This window comes from Aulostomus chinensis, chromosome 3 (genome assembly GCF_037954235.1).
Source record: "Aulostomus chinensis isolate RoL2024-O1b breed Wild chromosome 3, RoL_Achi_v1.0, whole genome shotgun sequence".
NCBI lineage: Eukaryota > Metazoa > Chordata > Actinopteri > Syngnathiformes > Aulostomidae > Aulostomus > Aulostomus chinensis.
In genome coordinates this window covers 25,631,498-25,645,304 of record NC_141322.1, presented here as the reverse complement: position 1 = coordinate 25,645,304, position 13,807 = coordinate 25,631,498, and the positions used below count along the sequence as shown (strand labels likewise).

General features: G+C 42.6%; 1 protein-coding gene across 5 annotated transcripts in view; it reads right to left on the bottom strand.

The window, feature by feature from the left end:
• Positions 1–3,363: 3,363 nt before the first annotated feature.
• The window catches only part of slc12a5a (solute carrier family 12 member 5a), a 145,084-nt gene continuing 134,640 nt past the window's right edge, over positions 3,364–13,807 (bottom strand). For 2 of the 5 annotated variants that reach the window (XM_086199918.1, XM_086199922.1), the window contains exons 12-26: positions 13,620–13,794; positions 13,420–13,538; positions 13,046–13,144; positions 12,829–12,948; positions 10,865–10,969; positions 10,320–10,488; positions 9,868–10,063; positions 9,522–9,691; positions 8,779–8,910; positions 8,292–8,399; positions 7,675–7,800; positions 6,070–6,302; positions 5,811–5,825; positions 5,460–5,593; positions 3,364–4,277 (exon numbers count right to left, since the gene is read on the bottom strand). In XM_086199918.1, coding sequence (XP_086056044.1) covers positions 4,186–4,277; positions 5,460–5,593; positions 5,811–5,825; positions 6,070–6,302; positions 7,675–7,800; positions 8,292–8,399; positions 8,779–8,910; positions 9,522–9,691; positions 9,868–10,063; positions 10,320–10,488; positions 10,865–10,969; positions 12,829–12,948; positions 13,046–13,144; positions 13,420–13,538; positions 13,620–13,794 — 1,993 coding nt within the window. In that variant the 3' untranslated portion in view covers positions 3,364–4,185. The remainder of the gene's footprint in view (positions 4,278–5,459; positions 5,594–5,810; positions 5,826–6,069; positions 6,303–7,674; positions 7,801–8,291; positions 8,400–8,778; positions 8,911–9,521; positions 9,692–9,867; positions 10,064–10,319; positions 10,489–10,864; positions 10,970–12,828; positions 12,949–13,045; positions 13,145–13,419; positions 13,539–13,619; positions 13,795–13,807) is intronic. The other 3 variants (XM_086199920.1, XM_086199919.1, XM_086199921.1) reach the window with 3 other exon arrangements.

The window sequence follows — 13,807 nt, the reverse complement described above, 5'->3', positions numbered from 1 at the left end:
TATTTTTGCTCTTGGGGTCTTAACAGGACAGCCTCCTCAACCCGGTAACAGATGTGTTTCAGAGCCCTTAATATCCATTGAAGGATGGAGACTGAGTAATGATCACCGGCAGGTTTGTCTCATGCTACAGTTGTGCAGGTTCTGATCTGAATCAAGGATCAGCAGGGGAACGAGAGAGAAAGAGGGACATGCTGGTTCAGAAGATGACTATCTTGTGTTGTCAAAGCAGAGCCAGTCCCAGGATTGGAAGCGCGAGTTTTATATTCTTTGATCATTTTTCAGAATTATACTGCAATCACATTTAAAATACAGAGCCGGGGTGGATTTTGTGGCTTGGATGGGGGGAGGCCAGGGATTTTTTTTTTGGGGGGGGGGGGGGGGTGAAGGGTGGTAGTGTGGTGTGTGTGTGTGTGTGTGGGAGGGGGGTTCTGGAAAGGCTCACCTCACAGATTTGAGTGACAAGCACTATAAATTCAACAGTTAGTTATATTCTTTTTAAGAAGTTTGGCAAGAGAAAGGAAAGAAGGTGATGCATGCTAAAAAGAAAAATGCTCAAATCAAAAGATGCAAACCAAATCAGCAGGTAGTTCTCTGCTTCACTGCAGTTTAAAACTGCAGCAAAGCGATGGGGAATTGATTCGGTTTTCCAGTCTGAGCTGTCAGACCACCACAGCTGGCTGTAATACACTCCTACGCCACCAGAGGTCACTGTGGGATGGTGTCTGCTCAAAGCAGCTGGCTCCAGATCAGACTGATCCAGTCACCCATCAGTGTAAAGTGCTTTTCTGTCTCAGCCCCATTTCAGATGAACACTTTAGATCTTTATGGTCTCTTGGACCCGGTGACAAACATTCAGACAAATTGAGTGACTGCTGACACCTTCAGGGGTTTCAAAAAACAAAAATAGCGTAACTACAAAATGAAAGAGTCAATGTGAGAACAATATTGCACATAATCTTACAAAACTCTAAGACTTTGTCCACAGTGATAGAACAGTGTACAACAAAGGACAACACTAGTAGGTTACAGTGTCTCTGACTTAAATGATACTATATTTACAAAGTTGAAATGACCGTTCCCAAGGCCCATCCATTCACTAACTCAAGATCCCCTATTACATTAAACTACTTGCAAGATTGAAATATAACAAGTAACAATATAGTGAACTCATTCTTTTTATTTTTTGCAAAAGACTTGATTTCAAGGTCTGGCTGTGTCACTCCTAAGTTCTCGAAATCTAAAACTCGAGAACATTTGAGCAACTTTTTTTTTTTTTCCTCAATCTGCACCTTGAATGTTTGTCATCACTATAGAAACCACTAAAACAAATATTGCCACAGAGTACCATGCAAACAGCAATTATAAAACATTTAGAATTAAGTAAATAAATTCATCTCCAATAAACTTCTCCAATAAACATCAGGTATCTTTTCTTTTGAGTAAATTTAAAAGGCTCAGTTGATGCAGGCAATGTTGTGGAGGCAATCCCAAAATAGCCATGTTCTGATGTGAGCGACACCTGAGTCAGAGGTAAGCGTGACGAGCGTTTGAAAGAAAATCCTCATGACTCGGCAGCCTGAATCTTTTCTCCTTCTTCTTCTTCTTCTTCTTCTTTAAACCAGGAAGGGCTGCTTCGTGAAGCGTTTTAAAAATTCTTAAAAGAGGAATGTGTGGCAGATGAACCAGCAGAATTCAAACAGATTTTTGGCAATTCCTGTCAGATTCTTTATGTGAAATACATACATGAATTCATCATGTGTTACCTTAAAAGGGCTTCCCTGCATTTGTGGGATTAAAGATGATAATAAATGGCGGTTTTAAAGAGAATAAAAGGGCCCTCAGGTGTAATATTGCATCAAGGTATTTAGTAAAGTTCTCTAATAAACCAGACAGCTGACCCCGGCCAAATGTTGACAGGTAACGCCTTGGCCACCACCACTGATATGTATATCTGTACCCTTTTCACTTGATCTTTAATGTTGCTTTAGTCTCTATTTACAGTACAAATAAATCTATTGATACTAGCAGCATTCACAACATATGATCTGACATTCAAGCAACACTAAAAATATCTGATGCATTTTTTTAAGTAGTTCTAGAAGCTAATTTGTTTTGCTTCCCCATATTATATATATTATATACTGTATATATATATATGTATGTATGTATGTATATATATTTATACATACATACATACATATATTTATTTATATTCATCTACTACAAGTGCAAATGACCAAACTTTTTTTTTTTTTTTTTGATGAGAAAAGAAATGAAGTAAAGTGACAGCTGTCCTTGGTCAGAGAGTGAGATGACTCTAGATTTATACCACTTACGAAATCTAAATATACAAAATATATGTGTAAAAAAATAAATACGATGGTCACATGAGTCCGGATTTCAGCTATTGCACATTCCTTCCAAAAGATGCACTTTTTTTGTTGTTGTTGTTTTTTTTTTAAAACCTAAATACGATTTGGTCACAAGTCATTCAGTCCGGGAGTCCAGTCTGTTGGTGAAGCTCACATCTTCACCCGTCTAGAGGACATAGAGTGTGACTGGAGAGAGTCTACTGCATAGAGTTCAGTCTGGAGGACACAGAGTTTCCTGGCTACACGAGCCGTCTCGGGCTTGATTTATCTAGACGAGAGCCAGTGAGAGAGATTGATCGATCAGCAGCTGGATGTTTGTCTTTCTATGAATCTGAACATCTACTTGGTATCATCTAAAGGGCGACGTTCCCAAATGCAGCGATATACGAGTTTCACATTTCATCACCTACTCATCTAATTTCATCTTTAATCAATAGAGTTTCTTACTATCTCTCTTGAAAAAATACTTTCATATGGCACATTCTAATGTATCTAAATTTGGCAATTATATTCTTCAGTGACGATATGATACACAACTACTTCATCTATATGTGTAACTTCTGTCTAAAGACATAAATATTTGTTCTCAAGATGATTAAAAAAAAAAGACATTTGGTGGTTTTGGATTGATGAACAGTGCAGGTGCAGTGCTTGTTGAGGTTACATTGACAGTTACCATAGTGACAGGAGCCTATGCCATCCAATAAATAAATGAGTAAATCCATTATTTTTTTTAAACTGTGTTTTGAGTCGTCCCTCGGACCGAAGGACTGTTTTCTCTCCACAAGAAGCTTTTTAGTATGTCACAAAATAATACTACACTCATACCCAACGATGCGTCAGAGCTTGTACATTATTTACAGTGATCTACACGAGGGTCCAGGGTGCTGGTAATGATCATCTCCCCGCTTTGCCGTCACACCAGCTTTCTGCTCGGAAACGCACTATTCACAGTTTAATTACGTGTCGATTTCTACAAACTAAGCTAGCCTTGTTGTTGTTGTTTTTTTTTTTTTTTGGCACTAACAGTGGCTACAGGGATAATCAGCCACTAAGAAATACTGAAAAGAGGATGGGACAGTGATGCAGTAACAGAACAAGTCATGCAAAGGAGTGATCAGGTCTGATCCATCTCAATCTTCTTCCAGTGTCAATGTGAATTTCACAGTTCATACTTGAAGATGACATCGTCCTCCTTCCAGCCGGTGGGCCTGACCGTGCGTAGCAGTGTCTTTAGCCTTGAAAGGTAACTCGCATCAAAGACAAGAGGCTGTGGGAGGCGTCCGTCCACCACCAGGGAGCTACACTCACAACCCTACACTGGGCTCATCTGCTGGCACTCCTTCCCTCCAAGCCACTTCTACACTGCATTTGTATTTGGGGGGGGGGGGGGTAATCTGCAGAGATTAAAAGAAAGACACATACATGCATATGCACTCACACCTCAGCTAACGAGCCCACGCTAACGCCACCTCCTGGCCGAGAGTCTCGATGCGACGTACTACAGTAGATTGCAGACTAGCAAAGGAAGAAAAAGTCTCTAGATTGCATCTAAATTAGTCAAGAGCCTACAAGAGTTACAGTAGCTTGGTGGACTAGGATGAAGCGTGTGATGCTGCTCATCAGCTTGCTGCGGACGGAGCTGACGGAGGCGCTGAAGCTGAGCTGGGCTGTTGGTCGGGTGTGAGAGGACTATCTTACACAAAGAAACAGTGAGAGCGACATGACAATGAAGCAGCGATGATGAGAGGGTGGTGGGAGCACAGGTGACAGGGCTGAGGGAGGGGTGGGGGGTGGGTGGGTGTTTGCTCTTTCAGGAGTAGATGGTGATGACCTCGCGGCCGCCTCCGCGGACCAGGAGGACCCGGTTGAGACCCTCAGTGAGAACCTCAAGGAACTCCATGTCTAGGAGAGACGTGTTAAGGATCCTGGAGACAGCAAATGTAATACACAATGGATGTAATAATATCATCCTGCAAGCAGTGGTACTTCAAAAAACAATCAATATGTTAGATTAGCTAAGTATCGCACGACTGTATGCAGAAAATGTCAAACAAAGATACTTTCAATTTACAACCTGGAAACTCTGATTAACTCTTCCTGTCATCCTAGCTCAGCTAGCATAAACGCCCCAGCACCAAACTGGAGACGGATCCTGACGAGCAGGCGGCTGCAGCAGTTCTAGAACTAAACAGCTCAAACGAAAGTCAGTCTTTGTCCGACACACACAAAACTTTCCTAAAAGAGGGCTGGGCGTATCAGCTGTGTTAAAAGTTTTCAAGCAAGTGAAACAGTAAACCAAATATAGTGAACTATTATTGAAAGACTTGACACAAACGTCAGTCATACCTGGACTCGACATTTTTATTAAACAGTTACCCAACTGATCGCATTAATCCCTTTAAAAGGGTAAAAATATGAAATATTACGCACACATGTATGATCATCAGTACAAATCTTACCGTCCATGTAGCGAATGATCATGTTGAGTTCCAGGTTTACTATAAAACAGCAGTTGCAAAAGAGGTTTTGCAGTTCCTGTAAAGCTGCAATAATTGATTTCTTTCCCACTTGGAACAAACAAGCCGTTAATGACAAACGTGTCAGTTAATCTATTTTCCAGCAGTCGCACGGCAACATTATCATTCATTTGGAGTCACGTTGGTCCAATACTCGCCCTCCTTTGAGCTCAGTGTTGGTCACCAGCCACCGCTGAGGGACTCAACTCTCTACATGCTTCCTCATGTTCATCACCCTGTGGTGGCCCAGTGCAGGCCTTTGTCTGCTTATGTGGTTTTGGGTTTGTTGTGTTTGAAAAGCTTTGGTTTGGAAGTCAGTATAACAGTATTAATCAATATTATTTTCTATTCAATAATTCTCTTAATGTTTCCGGTAAATTTTGAGGAGATTCTTTTGACCAAAACGTAAAAATAGTGATGCCTTTGCTTCCCTGAAATCGTCTAACTCATCCATATTAACATTTGTGTGGCGTAAATTGGATCAGTCCCACCAAAACAACAGTGTTGTTGATGCGTCTGTCATAATGAGTCTGATCGATAAACCTGCTCCTGTCCGGGTGAAGGATACAGTTCTCATCACCTGTCCGGTTCCTGGGTGGACCCGGCATGTTGAGGAGGACAAGTTTGGCCTCTGAGGACTTTTTCATGATGACTTCATTCAGCCGGAGCGCTGTGTGCATACGTCGCACGTTCGACTGGTTCCTGGACAGAAAGCAGCAGCAGAAGTCTGAGTCACGCGGATGACACGTGACATTTCAGAGTCTTTTGTAATACTAAGAGCTGGTGGAGGTGACGGATGCTCATTCACACGTCATTCACATGTCTTTCTTCTTTCATAGCTCTCATCTGCTCATGTGGCTGACTTGATCCGTCTGACATAAAGGGACTGAATGAGGCTTAAAAGGACTTCAGTACTTACAGATTCTCCCACTCACTGCAGCATAGCAAGAAGAGAAATGTACAATTGTTAGCTCTAAACTACGAATGTGTTTGAGTATACTAAATTCCATTTAGCTAAAATGATTTTGAAGTGTTTTGGCTCATCTTCGGAAGCACATCTTTGGAAGAACATTGCCCAGAAAATCAAAATATTGTTTGCACTTGAAGCATTTCAGGAACATAAAGCTAAGTCACCTTTTCAGGACGGACAGGTTCAGCGAGCATTTCTAAGCACTCACGGTTTCATGTTGAAGATGTCTTTGATGCCCTCTGGTGTGGCAGCGCCAGGCGGCTTGGCTGGCTCACCATCACACTTCTCAGTCCAGGTCATCTGAACCTGCTCCCCGGGGCTTTGTGCCCCCTCTCCGGGGGTCAGCGGAGTGGCTGGGGTGGCGGGGCTTGCCGGGTTGGTGTTGTCGTGGATGAGCTGGACCTGGGCAGGGGGGGACACAGGGGAAGAGGCCGACTTTGACTATGAGACGAGAGGAGAAGAGGACGGACGTGATACAAGGCCAGGTGGAGTTACATGTGAATCATATGGAAGGTTGAAAGAGTCACGTTTGAGGTGGAAATGTTGAAATGCAGGTAAAGTCACAGAGAACCACAGTTAGAGAGACAGAAAGAGAGAGAAAGAGAGAGAGAGAGGGAAAAAGAAGTGTGGTTTAGAAGCTTTGTGTTGTTTAGTCTCTACATGCTCTGGTTTCTCTGGCGGCAACATGAAGCTGTGAGAACAACATGATCAGTTCAACAGAAAGAAAACTCTGCACTGATAACAACAAGTGGATCATTCCCTCTTAACTATGCTGGAATCAAAATTTTTAGTTAAAGTTTGACATTTTGCTCGTCTGTATTTATTTACTTGCATGTCTGTATGGTTAGCATGAGTGCTAGTGTGAGAGTTAGAGGGTGATTAGCTTAGCCCAGCTTAGCATTAAGTGACTGCCTGGTCTGCTGCACACATGTACACTGCCCTCTTCAGCAGCAGGACCTGCTGGACCAGTAAGTTCCAGGTTTTTGTTTGGTAACTTAACACAAATAACATGAATTAGAAGATACAGAAAACACTGTGAAACAGACAATAACTCAGGGAACTGTGCCGAGGACTGCCACTCACACCAGCAATTAGCTTTAGCGAATCAAGCTAAACACTAGTAATACAATGTCCCTGTACACCTGGTTAACCACTGAGAGAAGATCTAGTCGACTTCCTGGCACTTGCGGCAAATTCAATGATGAAGTAATTAAACTTGGGAATTTGGAAACTTTGCATCAGAATATGTGGGAATTAAAGGGAATTATTGGGAATAAATGGGAGTTAAGGGTGTTTTGTGAATATACGGAGATTAACAGGAATAAACTGGACATTTGGGGGTAATTTAATAATTGAATTAAACAGTGCACGGTGCATTCTTTCATCATGTACACAGACTGTTAGCCTAAAAAGCCCCGAAGCAGTATGCAAAACGCTGTTGCTGTTATTGTCCATAAGTACTACATCCAGTCAGGCAGGTGTTAATGATGTTACTGGGATGAATAAATTTGATCAATGATATCTAAGTAAACTATACTGAATCAAAATGTACATACATATTTACATAGTTTGTGCTGCATTTTGCAAGTTAATTGTCTTTTAGTTTGTGTCATCATGTTTTTATGTTTTCATTGCACTCTTGCATCTCTGTACTCACTTGCCCTTCATTTTGTTTTGTTTCCAACAACGTATCTAGTTTTGGCTCATCATGTGCATTGCTCTATGTTCTGTTTTAATGCAGCTTTTGGGGAAAAAAAAGAGTGTTTATTGTAGTTCTTGTGTGACTGAAGGTGAGGCCAGCTGTGCTCTCTACCTCCTCCTCTGGCTTCTCCTCCTTGCTGGCTGCCGGCGGGTCCTCGGTCACACTCAGCTGGGTGGTCACAGCGGCCGGGTTCTTACGACGAATGGAGCCACGGGACGAATCAGTGATGCTCTGGATCTGTGCAGGAAGGAAGTGACATGAATGGACATTTTTCTTTTCAGCTAAAGAGTTTTTAGCTGCATTTCTGTGAGAAGCAAAGTGGGTCAAGAGAGTCATTTATTTACTGTTTATCTCCAGCAAGTAAAATTGAAGATAATTCCGTTGTACCTAAGTGTATTGACCAAGATGACCTGGCAATCTTTAAGCCTGGGGAGGTAATATAACGCTGGATCAATATTTTTTATTTTCTCCATCTGTCAAAAAAACCATCACTGATATTGCAGCTGTAGTCAGCCCTGATAGAGAGTGTAAATATGTGTCCCACCACTCTGATTTACCCATAAATATGCTTTTGTCCAGAGGGTCTTCTGTGTCATATTAAGTCAAGTCAAATCAAGCCACGCCACGCCAAGTTGGCCCGTCAAGTCGTGTCAAGTCTATGTGTGCATCTTTGGGTGTATCTCAAAACAAGAGATACAACAAAACTTGACATCGGCACACATTCTTACCTCTCTCTCACGCTCGTTCTTGGTCAGGTTGATCTGTTTAAGCATCTGTGACCGTTGTTCCATCACCAGGGTCTTCTCGTAAGTGTAGGCTGAGATGTCACTGTCATGCTACGAGGAAAGATGTGGGTGGTTAATCTTTTATTTGTTTTGGGGTTTTCCTAGAACCATCGCATAGACCCTGGTGACCTGTTAAACCTCAGGATGATCCTGACTACAATGTGCTGTCCACTGATACCTGGAAATTCATGACCATATATTGAGGTTCCTGCTGCCTCTCGACTAACCAGGAGGCTTCTGCAGTGTGATGACCACAGCAGCCTTGCCTCCTCATTGCCTCCTCGTGTTCACTGAAGCAACCAGTTACACTAAAGGCGAAGTTGTCTTCTCTGTTTATGTAACCAAGACTGTGCCACTGCCATCAAAAGCCTTATGCATGTTCCCTTCTTTAATGCTGATTAAAACTTTGTCTACGCTGGAGAAAACTCACCATTTCTACAACTTCCACCATGGCGTCGATACGGAGGTGATAGAGGAATGTGGTCAGGTCCTTCTTCATCTGGATGCTGTTGTCGTCCATCTGAGCCACGGTGAAGATGCGCATCTTGCACTTCCTCCAAACCTGCCGAACACAGCACCATTGGTTTTACTGGATACATTTCTGATGAGTTATGTGCTGCAACTGGCAGATGTGATGATCTAATTGTTGAGAACTATGAAAACACATCACAAACATTTCTTGGACAAACTGAAAATTAAATCACAGTGCAATTAAAACATCAGCAGCAAAAAAATGACAACAATATGCACCGGCGATGATATACAATGAAAACACATCACAAATACAAAGTAAAGAGGTTGAATTCAACCATATTTTTCCTGGTCTTTATGAACACGTGTCATTCAAATAATCGATATCTATGTTTATCATCTTAGCAGATGTCAAAATATCACCGTCTCGCTTTCTACAGTGAATACAATAATATCAATGTGATTAAAAGTAACTAAAATGGGGATAGAGCCACACAATCTGGCAACACAGGAGCATCAGCTATTGGTAGCCTGGACCCCCGTCTGTCTCTGCCCTTGCTTGATGGTACATTTGAAATTAAGAAAAACTCAGCAGATGAATATGAAAACTCTTCTTAAAAAAAAAAAGCAACAACATATCAGACCACAAGATTCCATGTTTACACTTGTTATGTTGACCATTTTTTTAGTAGTGTACAGTACCTTGTGCTGGCGGAGCAGGAAGGGCAGCAGCATCAGCATGCCTCCATCATGGACAATCCACCAAACATCAATGTGACCCTCAGTGAAACGCTCGCCGTTGGACGGGAAGGCTGAGATGTTCTTGGGGACAAGCAGAGCCAGGTGAGCAGCGGTGGTTTCTCGAACCAACTCTGCAGGGAGGGAGAAATTTTGTATTTTTGTAAGAATTTAAAATCTCATTTATGCAAACTATTCTGGTTTGAAGGCATTCCGAATTGATTTCTTATTACAAGTATCTGTCTACCAGTTTGACTGGACTTCATTCTGTTTGGATGGTCTTATCAGTTTCTTCCACTTAGAGGCTCACCAATGAAGTTCCTCCAGGTCTGGTGCTCATCTCCCTGCTTCCAGTTGCGCGGCCAGGAAACCAGCACAGCGTTATGTTTCAGGCCTCCCAGCCCACTGGCCTGGAGCAGGTGGGAAGTGGCATCACGTAGGTTCGAGGACACGGTCACCTGACAGAAGCCCTTGACCTTCTCGGTCTCCATCAATTTGCGCAGCGCCTAAAAATGATAACAGAGACTATAAATGTTAGCAAGGTGCAGAGAACATAAGGAAACTCTAGAGGATGACGCCAGGGAAGTAAACAAAATACCATGCATCCATTTTAATATCTTAGCAGAGCAGTGACTGATTCAAATTTGAGAAAATTAAGAATAAACAAGTTAAGGCCCCTTTCTTGTAAAAAAAGAAAAAAAGAAAAAAAAAGTGTTTCTCCTGTATTCATTGTTATAATGGTTTATTATTGAAGCTCCCAACCTGTTCAGCACGCTGGGCCTGGTCAGAGTTCTCCAGGTAGGTGCCCTCTAGAGCCGTTCCAACAATGGTCAAACCTTTACCCGCTTTCAGCTGGTTGGTCAGAGAAAGGAGACGAGGCTGCTCCACGTTCTGCTCAGCATCTGTACTAACCAGCACCAGCAGCTGGGGCCTGAGGACAGGGGAGAGAAAGTGAAAATACAGGGCAGAAGATAGCAGAGGGAGGAAAAAAAGGAAGGAAAGGTCCAGGGGAGCAACATCAAATAAAAGTGTGAGAAAAGAAAAGGCCAAGTTGGCCAAGTCAAAGTACTAGTTGGGAAAAGAGAAGCAGAGAGAAACATCATGAGGGTGGATGTGTTAATATGAATTCACACACTCTTCTTGTTGTCTGACAGCTGTGATGAGGAGAATCACATTAAGTGATAGCATGTATAGACACGTCGCTAAATTCTATGTCAGTTACAGAGATCTTGAACACAACAGTGTGGAAAGTGTGTGTGTGTGTGTGTGTGTGTGTGTGTGTGTGTGTGTGTGTGTGTGTGTACTACCTCCAGTTCTTGGTGTGGGGGGGGCCTTCCTCCAGCCTCATGAGAGCATAGCGTGCAGCGCTCAGAGACAGACCACGAATCCCATCACCCCACTCTTTCTCCGCTCTGTGAAATAAACAAAAGCTGATCAATAGTTGCCATAAAAAGAAATAACCATAATTTTCTAGCTTATATAAAAATGCCACTTTGATATGATACAGTGTGATTAAGGGTTAGGTGTCACTGGTAAATGTCAAGTTAACATGATGTCACCCACCTCAGGCAATTACATCACTGCAGTACTCAATGTGCATGCCTCCATTATAAAGGAATATATTATAAATAATATGGCTTTTAGGCTGGGAATGTTCAGGACTGTGGATAGTGTACCCAGCCAGATGTATCAATACACTTAAAGTATGTTTAATTTAGCTCCCTGAGTAGTGTGCAAACTGTAAAACTGAATAAAACATAACCAAAACATGCAACAGCACCACAGGGCGCCATCATAAAAAGCAACTGTCTGCTTTGATTCGGTTGTTTTTCCCCCCACATCTTTCCTGTGGAGTGGTCATCTGCAGCTTGTCGCCTCTTTTTTACAAATCTCTGAGCAGGAGAGGAAGCGACCCCTAGTCCATTTTCTGTTTCATCACATAGCCTGAGGCAGCGATGTCATGGCTACTGTCACTCATTGTCACATCACTTTCTGATTGTATTGTTGTTTGCACTTAAGACTGTTCTCACACTCCTTCACTTACACACTTTTTGGCCCCACTGGACATAAAACCATCTCAGGCAATGACAAACACGAACACACACACACACACACACACACACACAAACACACACACGCTTGCGCGCACCCACGCACCCACGCACCCTGGATCCGTCTTATCTGCTAATCAGGCAACAGCTGCACACATACGTAACTGTGCTCTATTAAAAAACAAAAAAACAAAAGAAGTATTTTGTTGCTAACTGCTCATCATCCAGGAAATACTGACAGAAGTAAATGACCTTGCTCTTGTTTTTTTTTTATTATCCAGTGGGTATATCTTTTTGGCTATGATGTTAACCTTCCTTCTATACCATCTTCTCATTGAAGGAGGGGCATCTCAGCCTCATCCTGTATTTTGTCATCTAAATGTGATGATCTTAATGATTGTAGCCTCATAACAGAAGATGTATGCTAGTGTTACAGTAGCAACAACAACCACTTCATTATTTAATCATTCATTAAAATTCCGCTATGTTTGCCTGGAACCTCGCTACAGCCGTCAAAAATATAGTCCAAAAAAACTGTTTCATTCTCATATCAAAAAGTCAATCAACATTTCTACCTATAAAATAAATATGACATGCTTGTGCAGGTTTGACCCCACACTTTCTAAACCAATAATATCATGTCATCCACTCATCACTCAATTTTCAACTTTCAGTTTCACAGAGCTAAGATTGATTAGATAGCAAGCTAGCATGGCATTCTTTGTGATACCAGTGTGTCTCAAAGTGCCGCCTCCAAACTATCCAAATGAATTTCCAAAACACTCTGAAAACAAACCCACAGCCAGGAGTTTACTCACTGACAGCAACCCGACATCGAGGACCTTCAGACTATGCAAATGGACAGATCCAGCAACTACTTCCAGAATATGATGGGCCCCGTCCCTCTTTCTGATGGGCACGGTTCTCCATGTTTGTTATGACACACCCACTTTTAAATCCTTCAAGTCAAATTTCTCTCAACATTAAGTACCACTTGCCGATCCTGTGTCACACCTGCCGGTTCATTTAGATTTTAAAATCCCCAAACAATAGCTTATGGTGAGGGCTTGAAAAGAGTACATTTTATCACACACACACACAGACACACACAGACACACACAGACACACACACACACACAAACACACACACACACACACCAGCCACCAAAGCCGAAGGCAGCCAGTGAATCCAATCTCTCCTGGGGTTGCACTCCACTCACCCTGCAAACTCGATATACTTGTAGATAGAGCCAGCAATTGCCATGGCGACGATGGCGTAGTACCAGGAGCAGAGGAACATGAGAGTGAGACACAAACTCATCCCCAGGAACGACAGAGTCCTGCAGAGACAGAAAGAATGACACAGGCAGATGTGACATTTCAAAAAAGAACAAGTGCTTTTGGAATTATTTGAAATCAATTAGTGGATCTGCTGACCAGTGGTAGAACTTGAAACGTGGTCTCCAGTTTGGTGTCCTCAGCAGCGTCTGCAGGGCACATGCCAGGTTCACAAACATGTAGCACATCAGGAAGAACCTGGAGAAGACACAGATGCACAGAAACTCAGTGTTGATAAAAAGCTCCCTATTCCCTCTGACAAGAGAGTGACTTCACAAAGTAGTTAGAAGTATGTTAAACTCTTTCACATTCACTGGTATATCTAAGTTTTATCAATGCAGAGAGGAAACCTGCCCTTTTGTGTAATGAGTTCAATCCTGAGCTCATAAAATTTAGCATTTGAATCTTTTAGCACCATACTGGCTGCTTTGAAATCTCCTGGCAATAAAATAAGATTTTCTTTCAGTTCTCACATGGAGAGGATGGGAGCAACAGAATCCAGGGAGGCGATGAGGATGCCGCTCTCGCAGATAAATGCTGTTAGCAGGAGGGACCATGTGGGTTCTCCATTGGCCTTTCCATGGCCAAAGATCTGCAAGGAATACAGGGTGTTCTGTTTGTTGCAGTAAGAGGTTTTAGAAGATCACAACAGAGGTACAAAGATAAGACTAACCCGAAGGGCGGGTACAATGCCGTCCTTGGCGATGGCCTGCATAAGGCGAGGAGCTCCTGTCAGACTCTGAAGGCCCGCCCCACAAGTGGAGAAAAAGGAGCCAATCACGATCACCCAAGGCGATGGCCAAGCCAACGTGCCAATCACCAGGTTCCCATGGACACCCTCACCAAACCTAAAGGAGGTTA